Genomic DNA, 26,691 nt, shown 5'->3' on the forward strand with positions numbered 1-26,691 from the left:
CGGATCGGCGGCCCGCGCAGCGCGTTGGACACTTCGGGTGTTGTTGTAGCCTAGGTGCCGGTTCGCGGTGCGCTCTTGTATAATCATCTCGGACGCTGCGTTGCTTAAGTATTACATTCCCTTGCATCATTCATTCCTTGTCCGAGGTCCTTGGGCGATCCGAGGGTGCGAGACGGCGTGTCCCGACTCGTTCTAACCGAGTCTGCACAACCAATCCCACCACCTCTCACCCCACCGCAATCCGCACGCCCCCATCGACCTCCTTCCGCCTCCCCTCCCTCCCTCCCGCCCCGCCCGCCCGCACCCCTGCGTATCCCATCCGACAATCCAATCCAGGCGGCTCAGGGAGCGGCCGCCGCGTCCCGACGGGCCCCGGTCCTCGCGCGCCAGGAGCGTCACACAACCGGAGCTCGTGCGTTGAGCGCGCCGGGCGGTAGGACGGCGGGAGCGTCGACGCGCCGTCGCTGGCCGTGGCCACGGTGTGCGCCGACGCGCGCCGGTGGCGGGGGTGGCGGCGCGGCCCGGTGATCGGGGGCGGCTTGGGCGGTCTACGCTTCACCAGGTGAGCCAATCTGGCGCGGGGAAGGGGACGAGGGGGAGGGGAGGGAGAGCGCTCGGCGGAGGCTGATCCTATGGTGGCGGCGAGCGACGACGGGGGGCGCGGCGAGGGGGGTGGGGCGCGAACGGGGAAGGTGGACCGCGGTGGTGTGTCGGCGTCCGCGTCCGCGTCCTTGGAGAGGGTCGACGCTGCCGGGGAAGTGTGGTCGAGTGCGGTGAAGGGGGAGACGAGCGCCGAGCCCTTGGCGGACTTATCGGGGACGATGGGAGGCGGAGCGTCCTTACGGGGATTCTGGCGTCGCCGTTTTCGGACGCGGGCTGTGATGAGGAACACGAGAGCGGCGAGTCCGATCGAGCAGGATGTGAGGATGATGATCTGAAAAGATAGAGAGGTCAGCTGGACAGAACAGAAGGACATAGCTGTGGTTTCTTACCATGACGATCGTCTTTGACGAAGTGGTGGGGCCGCTCGGGATACTGCGCCGGGAGTGCGGGGCCATCACTTGAGGAGACGAAGATGTGCTTGGAGCGACGGTGGAGAGTCCGTGCAGGCTCGCGGGTGGAGGAGGGACCATGGCCGGGGGCAGACGAGCGCATCGCTGCAGTGCGCGCGGTCGGCGGGATACATAGCTGACGCGTGAGATAGAAGCTGTACGTGAAGTGGAGCGTGTTGAGCGTGTTGAGCGTGTTGAGCGTGTTGAGCGTACGCCGTGGTAGACAGTGGCAAAAGTGGCGGCTGTTGGACGGGAGTAGGATCAGATATCTGTCATAGCAGTGCATCGAACATGAGAGCGTACTCGCCAGTGATATCATGGAGAAGCGCCATCCATGGCGGTGTTGGTGTGCATAGTGTTCGTTTCATACGGTGGGCAAGAAAATAGCGCTGTGTACGCTCTGTGGAAGGGAGAAAGCTCCAGATTGAAAGAAGGAGGAAGGGATGAACTGCGGACGTTGATATCGATCGCAAAAAGAGTATCTACGGTGACTTTCACAGCAAAAGCACAACAGGAAAGCAACATTCCAAAAGTAAAGAAAGTCCGCATACACTCACCCGACCAAGATGCCCTCAAAACTTTCCACCCTTCATCGCGATCGGTCCGCCAGCTGGCCGCACGCCCCCGTTATTCTCATTTCTCGCTGCCGGCCCATCGGATTCATCGAAATACGCATCGGCATACGCGTCCTCCGCATACGGATCGGACAAGGGACGTGCGGGGTTGGTGTGGTACGAGGGCGGCAGCGTCGAGCGCGGGGTTGAGTAGGACGAGTAGTTTGCTTGCAACGAAGACCGCGGCGTCTCTTCGTCAACTCGCGGTCGCTGATGCCCGCCGGGGAACCCGGTCGGGCCTGCACCGTCGGAGGGGCCGACGGGGTGGGAGTCGAGAAGCACGAGGCGGTTGCCGTTGGTACTGGCCTGGGTAGGCGTCGAGGTGCCAGCGTGGAGCTCGACATTCGCCGTCGACGCGGCGTGGAGCTTGAGGTTGGACGTCGACGCGGCGGTTTCCGAGTGCGCTGCGAGCGGATGACGGGAGTTGAGGGGGCGAGGGTCGACGGCATCGCGGAAGGGCTGCACTTGCGTGGGGCGCGTCGGGGCGTGCGTCGTGCCGATTTCCGCAGAATTCCAGCTGACGACGTAGGCCCAGACGACGTAGAGGATGAGGGTGAAGCTGATGACTCCAGCCCCGATTACGATGACGAACTAGTCAAGAAGGACGCACACGGTAAGCTTCAGACGCGGAGTAGAATGTGCGGAGACATACCCAGCCGATATCGGACACGATCGTGGGGACGGTGCTCTGACTACGAGCGACTAATGAAGGGGAGGCCAGGAGAGCGGAAGGGGCCATGGGGAGTGAGTTCGGCGAGGTTTGAAAGAGTGTGGATGGGTGAAGCGAAGGTGGTGGAGAAAAGGAAGGAAAGCCAGATCATCGCCGCGCTCGAGACGATGTTTTGGGGAATGGCGCGCCCGGCAGAGGAGAGTCAGAGCGGAGGCGTGAAGCCTGGCACCGTTCTCGGCCCGAGACAGCGTCAAGAGGGGTTCGCGATCTGGGTTGCTGTTCAGGGCTGTCCTCTGACAGATGCTCGCTGGTCTGTTGTTGAAATAAAGCATGAGCGATTCGGGTAGGAGAAGGTTTGTAGAACTTGACCTCATGAGTTATGAAGAGGTGGACCTGTGTCAGGGTCGCGGCTGTTGCCCTCGCCGGATATTAAAGCATAGGAGTGTAAGCTTGTAGCATCGGCATTACGAATAGAGCCATCCTACAGCCAAATCCAACCTGCACGAATGGTAGCGTGAGTAGGGAGGTCGATGCCACGTGGGGAGCGAAGACAAACTCGCGTGGGAGGAGATGAAGACGGCGGCGTGCTCGGCGTTGCCTGTCAGCATTCCCATGTCACCCGTCTCAGACCGTCCACTGGCGTCACCTTCCACGTCGCATGTTGGGGTCATACCTATGGGGTCTGCACTTACCACGCGTTCGTTCAAGACACCTTGCGCCGGGCGGCCGGAATGATATCTGCAAGAGCGGCGCATGGCGCGGGATACTTACACTAAGCTTGTAGACGCGCTATTACGGTCACGTTGTCTACGCGTCTCGTCCGGCCCGCCACGTCACTCGATCCACGTGCGTGGACTGCGCACAAGCGTTTGCTCACGGTGGAATCATTCGCGCATCTGCCATAACGCCCTCATGTGAACAACTCGATTGAACGGACCGCGCCTTCAAGGCTTCAAGGCCTCAAGGCCTCACAGCTGCCCGACAAGACACACGGCGTCAAGATAACCAAATCTGAAGCCATTGCTATCATGTTGGCACGGATCGACGTGCTTCCTCAGCTTCGTCGCCCATTCCACCTGTCATGAGCACAGGATGCACCAGATCAGGTGTGTGTTCCCGGAACTACCCTCTGTTGTCATTCTGTTCATCGCCAAGCGTTGCACGAGATAACGCTGTCCAGGCATATATACGGCGCTGCGCCCAGAGCAAACCGTTGTCCTAGACCTCTCGCACGATGGGCGACAAAATCGACTACCAGTACTTCCTTCCTCACGAACAGGGCAAAAAACACCTGATTGGTTCCACTCAGGTCACCGTATACCAGGTCCGCTCTCATATCCTCTTGGCACGCTCGTTCTCACCATGAGCACAGGCTCTCTTTGAAGATGACAGCAGAGATGAGGCACACGACTATCTCTACATCGGCAAGTTCTTACCGGACTTCTACATACGCACGTCGGACTTCGACACCCGTCTCAAGAAAAACACTCTCAAAGCGGACTTCAACAAGTCGCAGACGGGCAAGATCGACTTCTTCCACGTCTGGAAATCCAACGGCAGTTGGTTCCCCACTCCGACGTCGTTCATGCACCGTGTCAGCCGGGGGATGATCTTCTCGAAGTGGTCGTACAACCAGAAGCGCCTCTGGGGGCGGATTATGGACTCTGCCGAAGTCGCAACGCGGCCCATCCCGTACAACCCCGTCATGGGCCGCTTTCTGCAGCTCCCCGCGTCTGTCTCCTTCGACCAGTTCGTCGTCTCTCCAACCGCGAGCGCGGACTACCTCTCGCTCGCCGAGCTCGAGGCCGTCGTGGCCGCGCTCCCTGCGCCTCGCCCCCGGGTGCTGTCGTACCGAGATGCCGAAGCGGACGGGTCCCTCTGCCACGTGGGCTCTGCGTTTCTCGGCGTCTACGAGACTTGGACGTCGTCCACCACCTATGCGACTGTATGCGAGGAACAAGACGTCGACCCGCTCAATAGACCGTGGCCCATGAGCGGTACGATGGCCGCTGACATCGCCCAGCTGTTTGTCGATCCGAACGACCCCTCACCTGGGCCAGAAGAAGCGGAGGTGACGGCGAGGGTGACGGCTGAGAAGATCTACGGGGCCCAGGGTCGTCGGAGGCAAGCGAGGAGCCAGGCGGCCGTGATGAACGGTGTGTCCGCGACGGAGGTATGTCGGTCCCCCGACTATGTTCTGTGCTCATGGCGTGCTTACTACGCTCGCCAGGTCGCCAACAAACTTTGGGGCAGCCCGGGGCACGACATGGTTGACACTGCGGAGGCACGTACACTTGATCTGTCGTGGTACGACGTCACTGACATTATTTCTCAGTGGCTTCACCGGGTTGCATTCCGATTTGGTGGCCTCGGGGACGACATCAACCCGTTCTCGTCGCAGAACAAGTGCAATTTGGTCTTCGGGACGAAGGAGTGCAACACCCATATGCTCCGCGCCGAGAACGCGATCACGAAGTTCATCCTCAAGTGCCCGGATGCATCGAGCGGCCTCCTCATCACGGAGAACATCCTCGTCGGGACCGTTGACCATATGCAAGCAGACGGGAGCGTCGTCGTAGACACGATCCCTGGCTGGTTCAAGAAGGCGTGGGACGACACCCCCGGAACCATGTGGTGGCTCTCCATGCGTCTGAACTACGCATTTAACATCGATCTCAATCCTCAAGTAAGTCCCGTCGTCAATTTTCCGTATCCAAGTGACGGGACTGATGTTATATGTCACAGCATATCAACCTCACAATTAACGCGCGAGTCGATTTTGATCCGTTCAGTCGTTACAGACCACTCCTGAAGGAAGTGGAACTCGATGAACTCGTCCTCGACGTCGTGCTTAACAAGTTCGGTCTTCTTACCGGACCTGCTCCTGCCCCGACCCTCGCATCACCGCAGAAGAAGGCCTCTACTATGGCGCTCGCAATGATCGACCCACAAACCGCTCGGAAGCTCGACTCAGCACGCGACATCTACCTCAGCGCGTACCTCAACCAATCGTTCTCGCTCTCCGATCACGGTACATTGCCACCAGCACAACGACAGGGTGCCGCATCTTCTCGACGCGCCGCTCGGTATTCCTCTCAGGTCCCTGCCTCGCAAATCCCATTGGACGACAGCGGATTCAACTTACCAGGTCTCACTCTCGTATCTCCTGCCGTTCCCCCAATCGGCACGGATCCGGAGCAAGGGTTCATACCCGAGTCCATCCTCCTCAGCGGCGTCACGATCAGATCACCAAAGATCGTGCTACATCAAGGCGACTCGCCGTCGTCGTCACCTCCCACATCGCTGAGAGTGAAAATTGCTTCAGCAGCCCACGATGAAGCGCAACCTCTTCCTCTTCTCATCACCGGCGCCGAGCCCCCGCCCAACGGATTCACGCTCGAGGGCGAAATCGACCTCTTCGGCATCCCTACCCTTACTGCCAAGTTCTACACCTGGCATGGGCCCGTCCCGCGCGATTCGAAGGTCGAGAATCCCCTGTATGAGATGGCGATTGTACCCGGGGATTTCAAGCTCTCGTCTGTCCTCGATGTCCTCAAAGGCACGCCGTTCGACGCACTCACCTTCCGCGACGCTACGTTCATGCGCCAAGACATTGTGTTCGACGCGACAAAGGCGCCCGGATGGCACGTCGACGTCGACCTCCCCATCAACTCGGACGCCGGGCTGCTTTACGACGTCCTTCACACCATGCTCGGCATCCAAGAGCCTACCATCCATCTCCACGCTGGGCTGGGCCTCAGCCACGGATGGAACGACACGCTCACGGTGCACAGCTTCACGCTCGAAGGCTCCTTGCCTGGGATCGCGGTCAACATCTGCGACGGGCTGACGCTGTCGTCCATCGGCGTTCAGATCATGGGCGTCCGTCGTGTCATCCCTGGCGGTGTCAAGCCGAAGACGAGCATGGAGTACGGCTTCGGCGTCTTTGGATCGTTCTCGCTCACGGTCCCGGGGGCCCTTGTGCCGCTCGAGCTCGACTTCCAGATGCAAAAAATCGGTGACGTGTTGCGTCTGGCCGCGGTTCTAAAGACAGAAACCTGGGACTCTCCCTTCGGCATAACAGGCCTGAAGGTGCGTTATGTTTGCTTGTCTGTTGACGTCCATCCGCTCATGTATCTGGGGATAGCTGTCGGAGGTGTCGTTCGAATCGGATCTTGTCGCCAGCTCTCCCATGAAGACCTTCTCCTTTTCCGTTTCCGCGGTCTTCGAGTACGGCGTCACCACCGCTTTCTTCAGCGGCTCCTACGCCGCGGGCGGCCATTTCTCCCTCAGCGCTGCCGTGTCCAATTTCGACATCATCACCATCAGCGATATCTTCGAGTCGCTCACCGGGGAGTCACTCGACCTTCCTGATATCGACTTCAAGGTCGGCTCTGCGACAGTGACGGTAGCATCTGGCGCCGGCCTCCTTATCGCACTCACCGACGTCGAAGTGGAAGGCCACATCGCTGCTAATGCAGTCTTGTCCGTCAATTCACGAGGGGCTATGGTTCGCGGAGACGTCACGAGTGCCGACGGAATCACTTTCGGAGAGGTGGAGCTCAAGAAGGCGTACATCCAGATAGACCTGCGAAAAGGGATGGAGGACTCCGGAGTCATGCTCGGCGGAGAGATTTCCTTCGCATCACTCACCATCGACGCCCTCGTGCACCTCTACCGCGGCACGGACCAGAGCATGCAGTGGACCGCATTCGCGTCCCTGACCACCGACACCCAGGTGCTCGCGATCTCCAAGATAGTCCCCGTGCTGCGCGACACTTTCCTCGACCTCGCGCTCACCAAGGTCGTCTTCGTCGCGGCCTCGCAAGACGACCCTCTGGACTCTGACCTCGTCGCCGGCGGCTACCGGATCCACAAAGGCGTTCAGGTGTGCGCGGTCCTGTCGCCCATCAAGGAGCTCGACTCCCTCCTGCGCTCGAACACGCCGACGACCGGACTCGTCCTCAGCGCCGGGTGGTCGAAGCAGACGGGCTTCGAGCTCGAGGTACTCATGCCGACGGACTCGATCGTCAACTTTGGGAACGGGGTCACGACGGATCCGTTCGCGCTGCGCATCATGTTCGGCGGGAGCGAGCCGACGCTGCAGCTGTCCGCGGGGGTCAACATCCCGACCCCGCCGGATGGCGACAAGCTCAAGTTCTCATTGACGCTCGACATCAACCTCGTTGGGGCGTCTGCCACAGCGCAGATGCACGGCAACTGGAGGGACCCGCTCGGGCTCGGGAAGAAGGTCGTAATCGGGCCTGATGTGGCGCTGTCGATCGGTATCATATTCGCCCAGTTTGTGTCGACGGGTACCATCAGGTGAGTTCAAAGTGCCGATTCAGCAGCTCCCGCCCACCTTGCATCGACAGTCAATTCGGGGTCGCAGGCGGGCTTGCCATTGGGACTGCATCGGCCCAAGTGGCCATGCAGGTGTCTGAGGACCCTAAACGTACGTTTCACTTCCCGTTTCCCATGCCACAGCTCCCCAGACTGACCGCCATCACCATACAGAGGAGATCCTCGTGGGCGAAGTGAAGAATCTCGATCTGAACGACATCGTCTCGTTTGCGAACGTCATCACCGGACTTGACATCCCGTCGCCCGACATGATCGACTTCCAAGACATGTCGCTGTACATCTGCCCGTTCGGCACGATGATCGGCACGATCGTGTACCCGCAAGGCTTCTCGTTCAAGACGACGATGATACTGCTCAGCAAAAAGTTCGACGCTGCGTTGGCCGTGGACAGCAGGTGTATCATCGGCAAGGGCGGTGTCGACAACTTCGTGCTCGGTCCCCTCTCTGTGCGCGGCACGGACGGCCCGCGTGCGACGGTTGACATCTTCGTCGACGCACGAGAGCAGCACGTCTTCATCGACGGTGTAGTCTCCTTCCTCGATGCCAGCGTGGCGGTCGACATCAGGATTTCCATCCTGCCGAGGCTGGACCTGCACTTCTACATGGTGCGTGCGACGCTATGCTTTGATGTCACTGTACGCTAACCGCGAACTTCTTCAGGACTTGAAGTTCACCGATCAATTCACCTTCACCCTCTCCGCTGGGCTGGACGGATATCTCGCGTCGTACACCTCCATCGAGGGTGCAGACTTCAACTTGGACGCGATGTTGCAGCAGGACATCTTGGACTATGTGCGCGACCGAGTAGACGCTCAGTTCGACATATTCCGCAAGAGCGCCGAACAAGGGTTCGATGACGCGAAGAAGGCGCTGCAAGACGAGGAGGACCTCGCAACTCGGCAGATTGTGCGTTCCACCCGCGTTGGTATCTCCATTTGGCTGACCTTGAGGACGACAGGATGCGGCGAAAGAAAAGCTGAAAGAGGCTCGAGACGCGTGGAACCGCAAATATCATGAGGTTGTAGACGCCGCTCAGAAGATCGTCGACGAATATCTCAAGGACATCAGCGACTTAGAGCAGGATATCGCCTACGCTCAGAATGCCTACGACAACGTGCGTGTTCTCTACCTGTCTCGGCGGTCATCGCGCTAACGAGTCGTTCAGGCAATAAGGGATGCCGAGAACGCGGTGCAGAAGGCGAACAACGACCGCGAGGCGGCGCTGCGCGACGCGAGAACGGCTTTGGAGATAGCCAAGAACACAGCAACGGCAATGATCAATAGCGCGATCGACGCGCTCAATGTCGTCCAAGACTTCCTGAACCGCAACTTCGGTACGTATCGCTGAGTGCCGCGGACTCCACGCTCACGCGATACGCGCAGGCTACGCCGTGCGCGACATCGAGGCCGCCCAGGAAAAGGTCGACGGCCTCCAAAGCGACATCGACGCCTGCCAGGCGCACATCAACTGGTGCAACGGGCGGCCGTGGTGGGACATCCCCGCGCACGCCGCGGTCGTCGGGTACTACGCCGAGCTGGCCGGGCTCGAGGTCGCCAAGGACCTCGCCTGGGACCTGCTCGAGGCTGCGAAGGCCGTCGTCCAAGGCGTGGAGTACCTCGCCGCGTCCGGCGCGGTGGAGCTCGCGAAGGAAGCGCTCGCAGCGGCGCGCAAGGCCGCGCAGGATCTCATCGACGCCGCGCAAGCCGGGCTCACCGCCGCGGACGAGGAGTCGAAGGAGGCACTTGACGCCGCGGAGGCCGCGCTGGAGGCCGTGCGGTACGGCGTGGAGTACGGCGCGCTGGAGGCCGCGAAAGAGGCCCTCGAGGCGTACAAGAACGCGAACGAGGCGGCGTTCGATGCCGCGCGCGACGCGATTGACATGGTCGAGGACTGCGCCGAGTACGCCGCCTTCGAGGCCGCGCAGGCCATGCTGGACGCGGCCAAGGCGGCGGCCAAGACGGCGATCGAGGGCCTGAAGAAGGCGCTCGAACTCGCACAGCAGCTCGAGGATGTCGCGCTCGAGGTCGGGCAGTGGCTGGCAGACCAGGCACTCGAGCTCGTGGACATCGAGCGCATGGAGCTCTCGGGAACTTTGAGAGGAATGGTCGGCATGTCGGGGAAAGGAGGGCCATTCTCAGTGGATGTGAGGTATATCCTCATGGGAAAGGCCGGCTCCTTCCACGGCACCATCGATCTCTCCGACATCGTGTCGTTCATCGTGTCGCTTTTCAATCAGTAGGCGCCTTCTCTACAGTCTCGAGCTATCGCTAACCGTTCCACCCTACAGGATGCTCAAGGAGGTCGAAGGAAAGCTGCTCGGCTCCGATCCAGACAGCCAATCTGATCACTCGTTCTCCGACATATTCGACAGCAGCCCTACTTGGGGGTCTCGCGACTCCATCCCCGTCCGATCCAAGCCATGGCGCTTCAACCCCCCACCCTCTTCCACTACATCTCAGAGGGCATTCCACAACCGCAGTCGCATCTCCAAGCCGTCAACTGGCCCTGTTGTTCGCACCCTCGGGCGGAAGAAATCGTCAACGCCGCACCCCGACCCTTTCCGCACCATGTTTGGGCGCCACGACAATATCTAACTATGTGTATAATGACCCGTTTCGCCCAAACGTGGGCATTAGAGCAACGCGGTTGGATGTGCCGGGGCTGCATGCGCTGTACTCATGACGTCATCAAGTAGTCAACTTGTAACGGCTCCAGTTGCTGTTTCGCCATGCAATCATCAATGCCGGCCTTAATTTCCCCCCATTTCACCATCTTTGCTCCCTCATGTAGTCGTTGCTCCCACAATCCCATCTCACCTCGGTCGTGCTGGCTATAAATATGTATGTACACTGCCATCTCCCTCCATCGCCCGCCTTCCCGCCTCCCCGTCGCAACCACGCACTCTTCATCATGTACTTGACCGCATTAAGTACTTACGACCCGTGGTGGGCGTAGCCTCTCGGTGACTCGAAGCCGACCTCAATGCATTTGGGAGCCTCCGAGTCACGCCATATCACGACGGTCACCAAACGTGACATTACGTCGTTAACGAGGAGCTCGTCAAACGCCAAGTTCGAACCGCGTCACGCCCCTGCATGCGCAGACGACATGGACGCAGAGTACGAGGTGAGTGCGCATGCCCCTTCTTCGTGAGACTTGTATCTGACGGCTGGGGCCTCTGAAAACCACCGTCACCTCCCACTCTGAAAATAGCACACCCACAGTATCCCTCGAGCGCAGGCTGACGTGCGTGACATACGCCAATCATTGCAAATCTTCCGCATCTACTTTCTTCCAAGTATCATACCACGGAACTTAGCGACAGGTATCGACGCGCATGCTTTCCTCAGAGCTTATACTCAGCTCCGTGATCCTCCTTCTCTCAGATCGCCGCCATCACCGACTCAGGTGCTCGAAGCATGTGCACCATCTCCCTGGCAGCGGACCAAAACTGGAACCTTTTGGCTTATGGTCGACCTCCAGGCCTGGCGGTAGCGGACAGCCCGCGAGCCAGACCTTCATCCAGACAGGTGATCTATATTTCCATCAACGGTGCCGCAGCGCGGTATCATAGGGCCTTCAAATGCTATGCTAGTGATCTGATGCGCACCCGCCCAAATCCGTTGTTCCTTGCACATCCCTTCCTCAAATCCGATGCACATTGACATGTCTGCAGTGCATGGGTGATCCCGACAACGCGCCGTATGTCGAGGACTGCCGATTATGATCGTCTCGGGCAGCTATTTAAACCCGTCGGGATCGGCGTGAAGTCCCCAGCTCTTTCCTTTCCTTCGAGCCACCCAGCCCCTTTGCTTCTCTTCGCTCTCCCTGACCTTTACAGCTGGTAAGAACGCTCGTTCAGTCGCGCGATGGAGACCCATGGCTAACGTTCTCGTGTCTTTGCAGCTGTGCGGCTTTCTACTCACGAATTTATTCTTATATCGTTTTTCTTCGACCCGTCCAAACACACTCGTTCGTACTCGACGACCCGCCCCCTACATCATCATGCCTTCCATCAGCCGCCTCCTCGTTCTCGCCGTCCTCGGTGTTTCTCTCTCAGTCCACGCCATCCCCGTCCCGGGCGCGTCCACGGACGTTGAGGTGCGTCCGATCTTCTCGCACCCGTGCACGCGATCGGGACCTAACGCGATCAATCCAGCTCCACCGGAAGGACGTTCAGGACGTCGACGCGTACGCTCTCGATGAGCGCTCGTTCGACGAGAGCGACGAAGGCGCGGACTTCGACGACGAGGACTTCGACGACGAGGTACGCCCCCCTTGCGGTGTGATGTCTCAATGTATGCTGAGACGGTGCATCAGGTTGACGACGCGGAGGAGGACAGCGGTGAACTAGAGCGCCGCGCGCCCGCTAAGAAGGCTGCCGCGAAGCCGAAGACCGTCGCGAAACCGAAGACCGTTGCGAAACCGAAGACCACCGCGAAGCCCAAGACCACTGCGAAGCCCAAGACTACGGCGAAGCCCACGACTGTCGCGAAGCCCAAGACTACTGCAAAGCCCAAAACTGTCGCGAAAGCCAAGACTACCGCGAAGGCGAAGACAACCGCGAAGACCACCGCGAAGACGCCAGCCAAAACGACCGCGAAGACCACCGCCGCGGCCGCGAAGTCGTCTGCCGCGAAGTCGTCCGCCGCGCCGAAGTCGACCGGGAAGGCGTGCACCGCGAACAAGTTCAAGGGCAAGCGCAGCCCACGCGAGCAGCCGTTCGAGGATCTCGAGCACCTCTTCCGGCGCAACACGCAGGAGTTCATCGGCTGGCACGGCACGAACAGCGTACGTCCGCACCGTCTCGCGCTCTGTCTGTCTACTACCCGGACTGGGCTGGTGCTTACCGGTTTCGCGCGCTTACAGGACACGGCCACGTTCTGGGCGCAGAAGGGCCAGCTCGCGAAGCCGACGAAGCCGACCGGCTTCTTCGACTTCTTCGACTTCGACTCTAACCAGGCCAAGGGCAGCAGCGGTGCAGACGCCGAGAACGGGCCCGGGGTGTACGTCACCGACGACAAGGACATGTGAGTCCCGCCCGCCCTCGCTCGCACGGTAGGATACTGAATCGACACGGACAGCGCGATCGCGTTCGCGAACAACAACGCGAAGGTGAACAAGGGCACGACGGCGATGCTCTGCGCGATCTTCGCCAAGAGCTCCGCGAACTGGCGGACGGCGATCCGCAAGGCGTTCCTGCCCGAAGCCCTCGTCGGCGACTCGGCGACGGCGTCCGTCAAGGCCGCGAAGGAGACCTCGCGCACGCTCTACCTCAAGTCGGTCGTGCCCGGGGTGAGCGCCGCGAACGTCGTCCGCTTTTCGCTCCTCAACCGCCTCAGTGCGTCTTTTCTCCCTTGATATCCCTCGACGGTCCGCTGACGCGCGCCCTGCCCCGCAGCGCACACCGGCCAGCTCGTGCTCCCCGCGGGCGTCACGAGCCAGTTCACGGCGCAGTGCGTGGCCACGGACGCGGCGCTCCCCGCAGGCACGAGCGACTTCCCGGCGTTCAGCTACAACGGCGCGTCGCTCCGGAGCACCTGGGACATCGCCGCGGAGCAGACGTGCTCGGCCTGAGGTGGATATCGTCCGTTCTAGTGGGGGCGCGCATGCGAGGATGGTTTTTCACGAAGTTCAGGCGGTATATCATGCGAAGTGACGTAGATACGATCTTATTAGTAGCTGATGGGAGAGACGTTGAGATCGAGACGATGTGTTGGATCGCGTGCCATGCATTTACCGCCTCATATAAGTATCGCTGAAGTCCTATTGACAGTATCCTCGCGCAGCCAGCCAGGCGTGGTAGCCGAGCACCTCTCAGAAAAAGCTGGCGGAACAACTGCGATTTCCAGGATGTGCTATGGAATGTAACGGCCCGCAAGCGTCACTGTATCCTCTCGATGACCCGGGACTTCGTACTTATGGACTTGGAGTTGAGAAGAGCGCTTAGCACTGAGGCGGTGACGTCATCACATGACCAATCGCGGGCCGGCAAGTCTCCGGTGATTGCGCCTTGGCTACGTCACTCAACTTGCCTTGTCTTTTCCCTCTCAAGATGTCGTAATCGTCCAAGTGTATCTCTGTCCTCCGTGTTCAGCGACGTAGAGGCTGAGATGCACACGCTGCGCTCGGCCGCCGTGCGGTACGCAAATATCGACTCATGCTGAGCGAGTGTTTCTCACATTCTACGGCCTCTAGGTACCCTCATCACATGTCTATGAAACCCCGGACTTGTGACGTTGAAATGCGGGCTGCTACGACCGCTGTGAGACAATGGCCCTACCGCACGCGGAAGCGGCCCCCCACCGATATCGGCGTTCGGGAACTCTCTTTCGTTGTCGCCACCGTCGACACATGCAGATTACTAACCCATGAAAGGTCTCCCGGACTTTGTGACTCTCCGTTACTTCCGCAGTCCCAGCCGCGAGTACCTGTGCTTCTTCGTGTTCTTTATTGGTGGTGGACCAGCGTCAGTCATCGGCATGACTCGAGCCACCACCGGCGCCCAACTGGATGAAGCCGTGCCACGGTGCGGAAACGCTACAACCCATGCCGCGTGCGTACAGCATACGCCTTCCTTCGAGCATAAAGGGAGGGGGAGGGAGGCTCTGGACAGTCATTCCTGTCCTTGGACCTCCTGTTTCCTCCAGCCTACCTGCATGCGCATCACCTCGCTCGTCTTCTCTCTTTTTTGCGCTGCGGTCGCATCCTCGAGTGCCGTTCCAGCACTGATACAGGATGAAGTTGGCAGCGCATACCCTATCACTGTTTCGACGGGGAATGACTCTGTCCAAGAGTTTGCTTTTACCAACGCCTTCGCCATCCACTACACCATCACTATGAAGGTGAATGGCGTGGCTTATCAGGTATTGTTTCGCTGTCAATGCGCGGGTTCGACTGGCTGATAATATGGCAACATCTCGCAGGTGCTCGTCGACCTGGGGAGTTCAGACACATGGATCAACCCCGTGGTTCAAGGCAACGTCACTCCGCCTGGTCTCATCTATACAGGAATAAACGCCACCATCGATTATTTGTGGGATACGAACTCCTCTTCCCATGAATATGATTCTAACGGATATATTGTCAGGGCGGGCGGAAACGCACCGGCCGACATCGTGTTGGCGAACGTCACTCTTGGCCCTTACACGATCAACAACCAGGCAATAGGTTTGTCGTGGTCTCGTGCACTTCCCAATGCACGCGTTCTCATCTATTTCTACAGGAATCGTCAATGAGACTACCGTAACGTGCCCTGGGGGGTATGCGGGGCTTATCGGACTCGCCGGGTACGTCCACGTATGACCCCACAATGAATTTCGTGTTGATCCATTCGTACACTGCACAGGAAGGAAGTATCGTTGATCGCATTTGAGACCGCCAACTCCTCGTTTGCGAAGAACGGAATTCCCATCATGATCAATGCAGGTTTTACTCTTCTCATCGCTGGGTTTTACTGACGCGGCCGTCTCAGCTTTTCAAACTCGTCCCGGAGCTTCCTAACTACGTCACGTTTCAGCTGGACACCAAGTCTCCATACGGCTCCGAGCTTGGGAACGGCGGCGTGTTCACTATCGGTGACGATCTCCCTGTTGCGGTCAAGTTCATCCGTGGCTCACGTGGGACACAGGAAGCGTGCTATCAGATGCGGAGGAAGTCCTCGATTCTCCCGTCATGGAAAGCCTTCTCCCTGGACAGTGGATGAGTTTCCTTCAAAGAGTAGAAGTCAACGGCCGAACGCTTTCCGGGCACTCGAACATAACCAATGACACGGCCTTGGGAAAGATCGTCACTGTTCCCGAGGGTAATACCGTCGTGCTCTTCGACACTGGTTCCGCCTTGAGTGAGTCTTCATCTCATCGTCCAATCTTTCCCAGCACTCAATTTTGTCGTCTTACAGTTCAAGGCCCATCTTGGTACGTCGATGAGATATACAGTGGTGTGGAAGGCGCGAACAGGACAATTATCGGCGGCTCGGATGTCGCGTGGGAGGTCCCCTGCGATACTAAGCTCAACATCAGCTGGGTATTCGAGTGCGTATGCTAGCCGGCTGATTCACCGACCCCGGACTTACCTTTTGCGGATCAGTGGTGTCACGTACCCTTTGCATCCTGTCGACTCCACACATGGCCTGCTATCCCTGGACGGAGAATATCTCTGCATCGGCTCCATACTTGGAAACGATAATCTGTGGACCATAGGTATGGGCTTATGACGCTTCATATCATATTTCCTCTGATTTCGTGCCAATGTAGACGTCGACTGGCTCATGGGAGACAGGTTTATGGGCAGTGTATACCAGGTCTTCGACTATGGCGACATAGACGTGGCTAGCGGCCCCATCAGGGGTACAACGCAGCTCCTCGGGGTGAGCGCGTCTGTTTTTTCTATGCTACGCCACGGCACTTAATGCATCGCGTCGTGCGAGCAGGTTGTCGACCCCGATCAAGCATGGGCGGAGACGGACGCACTTCTGGCCGACCGCAGGCAGAAATTCCTCGAAGCGGCCAAGCGGCCCCCTTCCCCCTGTACGCAGGACCCCACCCCTCTGAGCATGGTTCCAACAGACACACGTCCCGCGACTTGGACGGGATCTACGAGCCCTGCCTCGGTCACTACTCTTGCGGACACTGCGGTGTCTTCGTTCCTCGCAACGGCGTCCGAATTACCTACTGGATCTGCGAGCGTGTCTGTTGGCACGGGTACGACGCCGTCTTCGGCTAGTACCGTCTCTGCCTCTTCTCCTTCTACTATTGCTTCCGCCACTGCACACTCCATCTCCGCTTAGACATAATCTCATTCTAGATGGAGCACTATGACTGGCTCGTACGTTCTTGACTTTCACTTCACCCAATATGATACTAGCTACTCTGTATCCATTTTGCATGCGGCAACCGCATTAGATAGGCGATAGGCGACGATGGAATACAGAACGCGCAATGGAGCGACGAGTATACTACACTCTGCCACACGGGCACCATCTAGTACTGCGACCCCGGCCTCAACGAACCCCTGACGACGCCCCACCCTCGCCGCCGCTCCCTCTCTCGCGCGGCCTCTCCCCCGCGACGGCATACACGTCGCTGTACGGCGGTGGCACGACCCGCGCCCGCGTCGGCGCCCCGACCGCGTGCGGCGGTAGCTCCGCTGGCACGTCCTCGCCCGGGCGGCCGCCCGCGAGGCGCACGCCGCCGTCGACGGAGTACTCCGTGAGCCCGGACGACGTCGTCCGCAGCGAGCGCGAGCTGCCGGGGTCGTCCTCCGCCCCCACGCCTGGGGTGTGCGTGCGGGAAGGAAGAGGGGGCATCGCGCTCGGGGCGTGCGTGCGGTCGCGCTTCTCGCGGGGGCGGGTGGTGGCGGTGGATGTGGGTTGGTCTGGCGAGGACGGGATGTGGATGGTCGCGCGCGCGGAGGCGAGCGAGAGGGACACGGAAGGCGGGCGCGCGAGCACGATGTGCGCGTCCGCGGCGCACCTGGATGACGGGGGCGGGCGGGAGTGTGCCGCAGAAGGCGCAGGCAACAGCGGGGCGGTGGGCGCGGGGTCAGAGGAAGACCCGCTATGCGACGCGCCCGAGGTTGAGGCGGGGCCCGTATACGCGGCCGACCCTGACGCGGTTTCCGCCATGCTGGGGCGGGAGTGTGTGGAGTGCGTGGAATGCGGGGAGGTCGCTCTGACGCCGTCCGACGTCCCATACTGTAAAGCGCGCAACCCGCCTGCAGTCGGAAAGAGGTGAAGGGATGAAGGGACGAAGGGAGCGGAAGAGAGAATGATGATCGCGTGGTTTGATCAGTCGCACGTCCCACGCGGTCAGAATAAGCAAACGCACCTTTGCGCAGGCTGGGCGAGCGTGCGCGTCGGTGTTTGCACTTCCGAAGGGAAAGCGCGACCATGCAGTCCCCCGGCTGTCGCCGCAGTGGGAACAGAGACGCCTCGTTCCCTACGGGAGGAGTCAGCGACGACGACGCGCGGCGCTGTGGCGAGGTAGTGAAGAAGGCGCGCTGTTCTGCAGACGAGACCGAATTTGAAGAGGTGAGCGCTAGGTGCAAAAGCAGCGCGGAGGGGAAGGACGCACCGAATGGGTGGAGTATAGCCCATTTCTCCGCCTGTATCCGTCTGGGCACGAGCCAGAGCGCGACGATCAGGAAAACCAAGAGCAGACCGATCACAATGCCTGCGATGGCCCCGGTGGATAGTCCGTCGTTCTTGCTGAGGCTTTCTGGCGTGCTTCGGTCGCACACGAGCCAGAGCGCGACGAGCAGGTGAAGTAGGAGTGGACCGATCACAATGCCTGTGATGGCCTCCGCGGATAGCCCGTCGTTCTTGCTGAGGCTTTCTGATGTGCTTCGGTCGTTTGGGACGATGAGGGGCGGCGCGTTGTTGCCGTTGGTGCTGCAGCCGGAGACTGGAAACCCGGTCGAGGAATATGTGGCTGCATAGCATGCAACAGACCGTTCATGCAACTTGAATTGACTTCAAGAGGGATTACGCACTTTGGGCAGACTCATAGGAGAGCAACACAAGATAGCAAGGGGTCGGAACAATTGATGTCGGCGAGGCTGTCGATGTCGCGCTGGTCGCTGTTGTTTCGGTTCCAGCCTGAAAGGAAGGAGGGGCTGATGACGATGCCAGGCCTGGAGAAGTGTTTGGAGGACTGTAAAGTTTGACGAAGTCGACGCCGATGGTCGCGTCGTCGTTCTCTACGTCCATGACGAGGATGAGAAAAGATACTGGGGAAAAATTAACCAAGTCGTAATCTCAGCAAGCGAAGAGCCCTACAGGAGGAGAGGACATGGAAGTGGAGGGGAAAACGGGCGCGGAAGGCGAGGGTGATAAGGCACCACCACCTGAGTCTGTACATAGCTTTTGTACCGACAGGGCCGTGTTTATTGGGGGCGGATTCGAGTTCGCCGGGCCAGGGTCACGAGTTTCCATGGTCGCGTTGGGAAGGGCTACTATCATTGGAGCGAATGTCAGACCGTTGCGGACTGTGCATGCTAAGATCAGACAACCCTAGTAAATTGGGACCGCCGGGTGTTCCACTCGAAAAGGTTGCGCAAATGGCGGGGGAGAAAACCCCCCTGGAAACAACAAAGTTGCAAGCGAAGCACCCTACAGGAGGCGAGAGGACATGGAAGTGGAGGGGAAAGTGGGCGCAGATGGCGAGGGCGCTGCATTTGGGGACCAACGAGTACGGTAGCTTCGCGTGGTATCCGTGGCCGATCGGAATCTCCATGTGTCTGGTTCACTCCTCGCAATTATTGTTTCCCAAAAGGCAGTGTATTCTCAACGCAGATATGAGCCTGAGAACCCAGGCGGGAGCAGTGGAAGCGTGGTGTTTCCAGAAAACCGGTGCGATATCTGTAGCGCCTGGAAAGGACAACCGTCAACAAGCAGTCAATCTTCATGCAGAGCAGTCACTTCGCCGCTCGCGCCGGTGGGCGTCGGAGAAGGCTCTGGTTGCTGTTGCCATCTTCGCTGGGCCTTAGTGTGGGTAAACCGCGACCTATACCGCGCCCACCTAGACGGCGTCCGGGCGCAGAGGTGTCACGTAAACACTCAAGCGATAATAGCGGGAATCGAATGAGAGCGAGACAAAACTGGGAGAGGCGACATCTGGATTGCAACTTGACGTTCCAACCTTGTCGAGCGTCACCACCCACCAATCTCCGCATCATCTCCGAACCAATCTCACTGCCTGAGTTTGAATTTGAAATTTGCCCAGCCATCTCGTAACAGGCTTCGCCTTCCGCTACTTATCCGCATCTCGTCCGCCATCTCCCGTCATTATCATCTCTCTCGGATACCCGCAAACCATCAGGCCTTCAGGCTCCAAGCTAGATCCTTCAATCAGCCCAGAAGGCCCACCTGCATGATGACTGCTTTTATAGATGCCGTGCAATCTCCCGCCAGGTGCGCGAGTCAGCCCCATATCCTCTTGTGTCCGCCCCCTGTTATACCACCTTCAATCCAATATCTTGTCATGTTGGACGTGTCGTGTGATTTTCTGAGGCAGTGATGGCGTGCTGGTCAACGCCTCCCTCCCGTCGTCCGTCAAGTCAGGATGTTTTCATCTTACCTCTTCTATCGACCTCTTTCGTGGGACTAACCCGATGACACTTGAAGCAAAGTTCAGACCATCGCGGGATCGAGAACAGTTAACGTGACCGATCATGCACGTCACCGGGCACGTAGTACGAGAGAACGGTGCGTATCCTCCATCCTACGTACTCTCCTCCCATCTTCCCTCAACATTATCGCCGCAGCGCTCCTGCGCACGCAACCCTTCTGTGAATGGCAACCCCAGCGGTCACCATGACCAGGGCTCGTCGCGTGGACACCACGCGTCCCAGCGCGGTCCGGAGTCGCCTGCCGGAAGCAGTATCCGTCTGCTGCGGCGTCCATCCTTAGGAGTCGGATGACTCGGGATTTGACTGACGAACCGAGGTCGAAATGGGCTGTCACGTCTTCCCCGAGACCTCAGGCTTGCGCCGAGACACCCACGGGAGCACCATGGCGCGGGGCAGCGGGATACGCGGCTCTTCCCAGTCCGCGTCCTGCGTGAGGAACGCCTTCGCGGCGAAGGGTTTGCTCGGTGTGTCGAGGCTGATCCCAGTCACCGAAGAGTCGCGGTGGCTCGCGACGTCCGCGCGGTTCTCGTCGCTGTCGATGGACTTCGTGCTCGAGCGTGCGCAAGACGGGTGTAGGGTCGCCGGAGATGAGGACGGGGCTGGAGACGAGACGATGGACGTGAATGAGCGCCTGAAGGTAAGCACGGCGATGAATGAGAACGTACATGCGGTGATCTGACGTCTTCGCCAGATCCCAACGCCAAGCATCACGAGGACAGCGAAGAGGAAGAGGGCGCTGAACACGACGCCGACGAGCGTCCCCATTGAGAACTTGTTCCCGTCTGAGCCGTCCCCGGGTGCGTCTCTAGAGAACAGAGGGTACATGTCTGTATATGCGGTGAGAACCGCTGCGTTTCACGAAATAAAATGATGTGCTTACTCGTGGTTCCAGCGTGTGTATTGGCTGTGGTGGTCATCGCGAGACCGGGAGCGATCAATGGGCAGGTGGATGCTGTTGGGAAGGTGGGCGGGGCTACCCGTCGAGCGTCGCTCCTTGGGCTGGTGATAGAGCAGCGTGTGGGTGCAATGGAGCCCTTCCTGCTTTATGAAAAGCTCGGATACCGACCGGGAACGTACGTGCGCAGTACAGAGTGAAGGAGGCTGCGCTGTGATGGGACATTGCCGCGGACAGCGCGAAGTGCATCGCGCGCAATGGGAGCAATACGGAGCAGCGCGCATGTCTGTCAGAGGGGACCATGCGTGCTGCGCGACACTTGACGGTGTCTTTGCGCAGGTGGCCAGATCAAACGCGCCTGAGTGTCTAGTGCGCGGCGCCGGAGGTACCGCGGCACAGCACCGAGGCCGTTTGCACCGCCGCATGTTCTGACTTGGATTTTGACTTCCAATTGCACGTAATGTATGTTCACATCCTATCCCTCTTTAAGCACACGGAATCAGTCGCTGATACACGCCGTGCGGGCAGTCAAACCAAGGTACCCGAAAGACCGCGTCATTATCGACTCATTTCCGTCCTGTCCTCGTATAACTTGCGCTGATACTATCTTCAAGCGCCCACAACGTCGACTCCCTCACCTCTTTCAACCCCTTCTAGGCTCTCGATTTGATGCACCCAAGATAGATATGGATGTAGAGTACATAGACGACGCTCTGATAGTAAGCACCAGCTCCGAGATATTTCCTCGTCACCCTCGTTCTCCCGGCCAAGGTGCGTCGTTCGGGATGCTGGACTTGCGCTCATCGATTTCGCCATCACTAGGGAAGCTTCTTGAACCCGTACCTGCGATTCTGCGCGTAGCCGTCCTTGCGCCAAAGACCCCGTCGACCCGCATTGCACAAGAAGAAGGCCGGGCCTGCCGCCACGCACCCCATTCGCGAACACAACTGGTACTGTGACCCCGGCCTCAGCGAGCCCCCGACGACCCCCCGGACATCGTTCCTGCCCCGAAGCCGCTTCCTCTTTAGTCCCGCCTCTCCTCAGCGACGGGGTACAGGTCGCTGTACGGCGGCGGCATGACCCGCGCCCGCGTCGGCGCCCCGAACGCGTACGGCGGTAGCTCCTGCGCGTCCTCGCTCAGGCGGCCGCCCGCGAGACGCACGCCGCCGTCGACGGAGTACTCCGTGATCCCGGACGACGTCGTCCGCAGCGAGCACGAGCTGCCGAGGTCGTCTTCCGCCCCTACGCTCGGGGTGTGCGCGCGCGGAGGAGAAGGGGGCATCGCGCTCGGGGCGTGCGTGCGGTCGCGCTTCTCGCGGGGGCGGGTGGTGGCGGTGGCTGCGGGGTGGTCTTCTCGCGATTTCTCTGGTATGATGGGAGGGGCGGGAAGGGGCGCGGAGGCGAAGGAGAGGGACGCGGGGGGCTGGCGCGCGTTCGCGTCCGCGGCGTGCCCGGGCGACGAGCGCGAACGCGCGAACGCCGCAGAAGGCGCAGGCAACGGAAGTGCAGCGGGCGTCGATGGCATGCTAGACATCGCAGACGACGGCGTGGGCGGCCAGGCGAAGCCGATTGGGCTCGCGATGTCTTCTGCGTCCGCAGGAGGAGGCGCGGCGGCGGAAGGGTCTGAGTATGACCCGCCGTGCAACGCGCCCGAGGTCGATGCGGGACCTGTGTGCAGGACCAGTCCTGATGCGGCTTTCGCCATGTTGGGGCGGTAGTACATGGAAGGCGGGGAAGGCGGGGAGGTCGCTTGGGCGCCGTCCGACGTCCCAGACTGGACAGCGCGTGATCCGTCTGCAAGGACGAGGAAAGGGGCAGGAGGGAGAGGCGGAGAGAATGCAGATTATTGTGTGCATTGATCAGTCGCACGTCCCCCGCGGTCAGAAGAAGCAAGCGCACCTTCGCTCCTGGGCGAGCGCCCGCTTGGGCGGTTGCGCTGCTGGAGGAAGAGCGTGAAGTCCTCCGGCTGTCGCCGCAGTGGCGCGTCATGCCCTACGGGACGATGCGCGGGTGTCGCAACGGGCGCGGGGTCGCCCACGCCGGCGTACGGGTCGTACTCCGACATGTAGCCGTACGGCGGGAGCGTGGTGACCGCGCTCGGTGCCATCGAGAGGTAGTTCTCCGAAAGTGGCGGCAGTGGAGTCGGCGACGACGACGCGTGGGGCCTTGGCGAGGCGGTGACGAAGGCGTGCGGTTCTGCAGACGACGCCCAATTTTAAGAGGGGAGCGCGAGGTGCAAAAAAACTGCGGAGAGGAAAGACGCACCGAGTTGGTTGAGCATGGCCCGTGTTTTCGCGCGTGCCCGCCTGTGCATGAGCCACAGCATAGCGAGTAGGAGGAGCAGGAATAGACCGATAACGATGCCTGCGATAGCCCCCGCGGATAGCCCGCCGTTCTTGCTGAGGCTGCCTGATGTGCCATTGACGCCGCCGCCTGAGCCAGGGGTGGGCAGCGCATTGTTGCCGTTGGTGCTGCCGGCGGCGACTGGAAAACCGGGAGTCGACGGGGTACTGGGGGTGTGTGGTGTGGGGGAAGATGTGGCGGTAGCACCATCCGATAATAGAGATAGTAAGAAAGATATTGTGGTATCGCCTACAACAGAAGTGACGTTCAAGCGACTTGAACTGGCCTCAAGAGGGACTACGCACTTGGAGAAGACCCATCGGAGAGTGACGACGACACAAGAGAGCCAGTAGCTGAAATGATTGGCATAGGCGATGTTGTCAGACTCGTGCTGGTCACAGTTGTTTCGGCTCCAGTTTGAAAGGATGGAGGGGCTGACGACGATGCCGAGCTTGCAGACCTGTCTGGAGGACTACTAATTTTGAAGAAGTCGATGGCGAGGTTCGCACCGTCGTTTTCTATGGTGAGTGTATGCGTTCCGTCACTACCAGTCCAGCTGCGAAGAATAACGTCGTTGATATCCGAGGAATCTTGAAACTCCCCAAAGGTGGCCGTGTCTCCGTCGATGGCGTACGAAGAGCCGAAACTGGTGCCATTACTTGGTTTTATCTGCGCCCCCCAAACCTCCAGCGAGCTCCCTGTGCGACTGACACCTTAGAAGTCTTTTCCGTCGGAATTTTGCACCACTCACCCCGAAAGACAAGCTGAGCCGAGGAACCATATCCAAACGTCAAAAGAAGAGTGTTGCTCGCGTTGCTTGGATCGGGCACTGATGTCCAATCGCCATTGTGCGTCAGCAGCTCACTGCGTTCGCATGTCGTCGTGGCATTGCCGACACAAGACACGCTATGAAAACTTGAACCGGTGTCTATAGTTTGTGTACCAACAGGTTCCGTGTTCATTGAAGGCGAATTTGAGTTAACAGGGCCACCGGGAAGGGGTTCCCGAGTTTCCATGGTCGCGGTGAGAAGGGTTGCAATTGGAGCGAATGTTAGACCGTTGCCGACTGTGCGAGCCAGGGTCAGACTGACCTGAACTGGGACCGCCGGTTTGTCCACTCGACAAGAGCAAGCCCATGGCGGGGTTGAGAAAAGACAGGACGAAATTCCCGGAAACAACGAGGTCGTGAGCTCAGCAAGCGAAGCGCCTTACAGGAGGGGAGGACACGGAAGTGGAGAGGAAAGTGGGCGAAGGCGTCGAGGGCGATGGATTTAAAGGCCAGAGAGGACGGGAGCTTCTAGTGGGGTTCGCGTGGTGAGCGAAGAGAGTGCGGAGACTATACACGGGCGCTAATACAGAAGCTGATACTGATGCCCAACAGATGCAGACGTCGGACAAATCGCACCGTAGGCAATCGGAACCTCTAAGTATGTGTCTCACAATTCTTGCTGCCCATAAGGCACCGTATATCCTCGAAGTGGATGTGAGGCTTCCTGAGAGCTCGGACGGGGGTACAAAGACTGGAAGCACGGTGGGGGACGTGGTGTGTCCGGAAAAACCGGTGCGATCTCTGTAGCGCCTCGCAAGGGCAACCGTCAACAAGCCGTCAACTTCCAGGCGAAAAAATCACGTACTCGGGGGCGTTGTCCCGGCCATCTTCGTTGGTTGTTCCTGCGGGGCCTTCGTGTTGGTCAACGGCGCCAATCTGGACGCCGTCCAGTGGCGTCCGTGCACCGAGGTGCAGATATTCTCAAGCGAGGACGGTGGGCATCAAACGAGGGCGAGCGAAGATTGGGAGAGCGACATCCCGATTGCAGGACGTCCCCATCTTTAGCGTCCGCGAGAAGCTGCCACAAAGTCACCCGTATCACATATCACTCACGTCTGGCCCGAGCCGGGGAGAAGCAGATGACAGACGACCACGACACGGTGGACTAGGAATAACGGTATCAATACAACATGCATAGAAAGAATCGAATAAAATAAGACAGCAAAAACATGCGCAAAGCACCACGACGCACCACCACCGCTCACAGCTCGACGACGACGTCCGCCTCCCTGAACACCCGGAGCTCGTACCGCAGCGCACGATCTTCCGCGAGCACGGCTGCGCGCCACGGCGTGCTCGTCGCGCGCCGGAACTCGGGGCTCCAGAACGCGTCGAGCGCGTCCCACTCGTGGACGACGAGGATCCGTGGCGGTCGCGTCCACCGCGGGTCCGAGAAAAGAACACCGTCCTCGTCCGCGCGCTCCTCTGGCCCCGCTCGCCGCTTCCTGGTCGCCCGCCCCCTTTCCCTCTCCAGCTCCCGCTCCCGTTCGCGTTCCCGCTCCCGTTCCCGCTCGCGCTCTCTGTCACGGTCGCGGAGCTTCCCGGGGCGCGGACCACGGGGCGCGGTCTTGACACGGCGCGACCGCCGCCGGTTCGCGCCCGCCGCGAACCCACGCGCCTTCGCGCTCTTGCGCGAGCTCTTGCTCTTGATCGACGCCGCGCGCTTCTTCCGCGGCTGCGACGCGGTCGCCGCGGGGCCGCCGCCGAGGGTGGACGAGACGACGTCCTCGAGGCGGAAGCGGCGGGACCGCCGCCAGCCGGGGACGCGCGCGAGGAGCGGGACGTGCTCCTCGTCGAACCAGCGGTGGAACTCGCGCTCGGTGCCGCGTGCGAGCTCGACCTCGACGAGGGAGACGTACTTCCAGTCGAGCGTGATCTCGTCCGCGTCGCTCGCGGACTGCGCGTACGAGTACAGCGTCTGCACCTCGGGGTCGTCTGCAAAGTCGGCGCGGGAGCGGTCGGAGAGGGGCACGTAGACGCGCGTCTGGACGAAGTCGAGGGGCGCAGGGTTCCCAGCGGAGCACTCTGGGTCGTCGAGCGTGGGGGTGTCGGTGAGGACCGAGGCGTCGTCTTCGGACTCCGAGTCGGACTCGGGCGCAGGGGGAGGGGGAAGGGGAGGGAGTGTAGATGTGGGGGCGTACGCTTCCGAGTCCAAGTCTACCCCCACGTAGGCCACCTTCCCGAGATCCTGCGCCTTCCCTTTGCCCTTCGCCTTCCACCCGAATGCTGCCGGAGTTGTCGGTGTCGAGGGTTGGGAGTCTTCTTCGTCCTCAGACGACGAGTGTTGGGACGAAGGCGACGCCGGACCGGAGGAGGAGGATGAGGCAGAGGATGAGAGGCGGAGGTCGTACAGCGAGATTACGGCGGGGGTCTTGTTGTCCGCCGCCGCCCAGCGGGTGCACGACTGCACGCTGGGCACCGCACCGGCGACATACGCAGGCAGGTGCTCGTGATCGCACCAGTCCACAGGAAGCTCGCTCTTCGCGGGCGCAGTGAAGACGAGCAGCAACCGCGAATTCGCCATCTGTTCTGTTTGTGCTCGCCGTCGTCCGCTGGCGTGGGCGTGGGCGAGAAGCAAAAGAGCGGGGAATGGAAAGAAAGCGAGCGAGGGTGGGGGCACGGTGGCCTCAGGTGTGAATGAGCGTCAGAAAGAAGGAGGAGCGAGGCGGTGCGCCCACCGCGGCGCGGGGCCTCAAATGCACTGGCGCCCCGCTGTCCGCGCACTCCGTCGAGTCCAACTCTGACACGCGTGCCTCGACAGATGCTGATGCATGATGGTCCGTCTCCGAATGCA

General features: G+C 60.1%; 8 protein-coding genes across 8 annotated transcripts; 3 read left to right on the forward strand and 5 right to left on the reverse strand.

Annotated features, from left to right (window-relative positions):
- Nucleotides 1-555: 555 nt before the first annotated feature.
- BXZ73DRAFT_100683 (uncharacterized protein) lies at nucleotides 556-2,405 on the reverse strand (the record flags this gene model as incomplete). Its single annotated transcript, XM_048014647.1, has 6 exons — nucleotides 556-630; nucleotides 686-934; nucleotides 993-1,060; nucleotides 1,131-1,294; nucleotides 1,737-2,257; nucleotides 2,319-2,405. 6 exons carry the CDS (start codon nucleotides 2,403-2,405, stop codon nucleotides 556-558), a joined length of 1,164 nt encoding a protein of 387 aa, XP_047878608.1.
- A 1,165-nt stretch (nucleotides 2,406-3,570) lies between these two features.
- On the forward strand, nucleotides 3,571-10,295 carry BXZ73DRAFT_100684 (uncharacterized protein; the record flags this gene model as incomplete). The annotated part of the gene is made up of 12 exons (XM_048014648.1): nucleotides 3,571-3,660; nucleotides 3,709-4,509; nucleotides 4,567-5,022; nucleotides 5,082-6,428; nucleotides 6,484-7,661; nucleotides 7,712-7,791; nucleotides 7,854-8,305; nucleotides 8,361-8,606; nucleotides 8,659-8,814; nucleotides 8,866-9,034; nucleotides 9,084-9,936; nucleotides 9,989-10,295. The coding sequence occupies 12 exons, from the start codon at nucleotides 3,571-3,573 to the stop codon at nucleotides 10,293-10,295; spliced, it is 6,135 nt and encodes a 2,044-aa protein (XP_047878609.1).
- Nucleotides 10,296-11,706: 1,411 nt separating this feature from the next.
- BXZ73DRAFT_76983 (uncharacterized protein) lies at nucleotides 11,707-13,278 on the forward strand (the record flags this gene model as incomplete). The annotated part of the gene is made up of 6 exons (XM_048022558.1): nucleotides 11,707-11,802; nucleotides 11,861-11,968; nucleotides 12,022-12,492; nucleotides 12,571-12,731; nucleotides 12,786-13,042; nucleotides 13,103-13,278. The coding sequence occupies 6 exons, from the start codon at nucleotides 11,707-11,709 to the stop codon at nucleotides 13,276-13,278; spliced, it is 1,269 nt and encodes a 422-aa protein (XP_047878610.1).
- Nucleotides 13,279-14,360: 1,082 nt separating this feature from the next.
- On the forward strand, nucleotides 14,361-16,489 carry BXZ73DRAFT_45657 (aspartic peptidase domain-containing protein; the record flags this gene model as incomplete). Its single annotated transcript, XM_048019549.1, has 10 exons — nucleotides 14,361-14,567; nucleotides 14,628-14,737; nucleotides 14,792-14,871; nucleotides 14,927-14,990; nucleotides 15,130-15,278; nucleotides 15,332-15,544; nucleotides 15,602-15,734; nucleotides 15,790-15,902; nucleotides 15,957-16,069; nucleotides 16,133-16,489. 10 exons carry the CDS (start codon nucleotides 14,361-14,363, stop codon nucleotides 16,487-16,489), a joined length of 1,539 nt encoding a protein of 512 aa, XP_047878611.1.
- A 213-nt stretch (nucleotides 16,490-16,702) lies between these two features.
- Nucleotides 16,703-18,409, reverse strand: BXZ73DRAFT_100687 (uncharacterized protein; the record flags this gene model as incomplete). Its single annotated transcript, XM_048014649.1, has 5 exons — nucleotides 16,703-17,415; nucleotides 17,529-17,705; nucleotides 17,775-18,104; nucleotides 18,242-18,298; nucleotides 18,355-18,409. The coding sequence occupies 5 exons, from the start codon at nucleotides 18,407-18,409 to the stop codon at nucleotides 16,703-16,705; spliced, it is 1,332 nt and encodes a 443-aa protein (XP_047878612.1).
- Nucleotides 18,410-20,160: 1,751 nt separating this feature from the next.
- BXZ73DRAFT_76985 (uncharacterized protein) lies at nucleotides 20,161-20,747 on the reverse strand (the record flags this gene model as incomplete). The annotated part of the gene is made up of 3 exons (XM_048022559.1): nucleotides 20,161-20,429; nucleotides 20,496-20,657; nucleotides 20,711-20,747. The coding sequence occupies 3 exons, from the start codon at nucleotides 20,745-20,747 to the stop codon at nucleotides 20,161-20,163; spliced, it is 468 nt and encodes a 155-aa protein (XP_047878613.1).
- A 1,002-nt stretch (nucleotides 20,748-21,749) lies between these two features.
- BXZ73DRAFT_100689 (uncharacterized protein) lies at nucleotides 21,750-23,437 on the reverse strand (the record flags this gene model as incomplete). The annotated part of the gene is made up of 4 exons (XM_048014650.1): nucleotides 21,750-22,519; nucleotides 22,625-22,921; nucleotides 22,991-23,209; nucleotides 23,374-23,437. The coding sequence occupies 4 exons, from the start codon at nucleotides 23,435-23,437 to the stop codon at nucleotides 21,750-21,752; spliced, it is 1,350 nt and encodes a 449-aa protein (XP_047878614.1).
- A 2,177-nt stretch (nucleotides 23,438-25,614) lies between these two features.
- BXZ73DRAFT_45779 (uncharacterized protein) lies at nucleotides 25,615-26,421 on the reverse strand (the record flags this gene model as incomplete). Its single annotated transcript, XM_048019569.1, has 2 exons — nucleotides 25,615-25,786; nucleotides 26,117-26,421. Coding segments are annotated over 2 exons (477 nt in total), but the record flags the coding sequence as incomplete, so codon positions are not given.
- Nucleotides 26,422-26,691: the final 270 nt, after the last annotated feature.

This window comes from Epithele typhae (assembly GCF_022376455.1).
Source record: "Epithele typhae strain CBS 203.58 chromosome Unknown BXZ73scaffold_19, whole genome shotgun sequence".
NCBI classification, from domain to species: Eukaryota; Fungi; Basidiomycota; class Agaricomycetes; order Polyporales; family Epitheliaceae; genus Epithele; species Epithele typhae.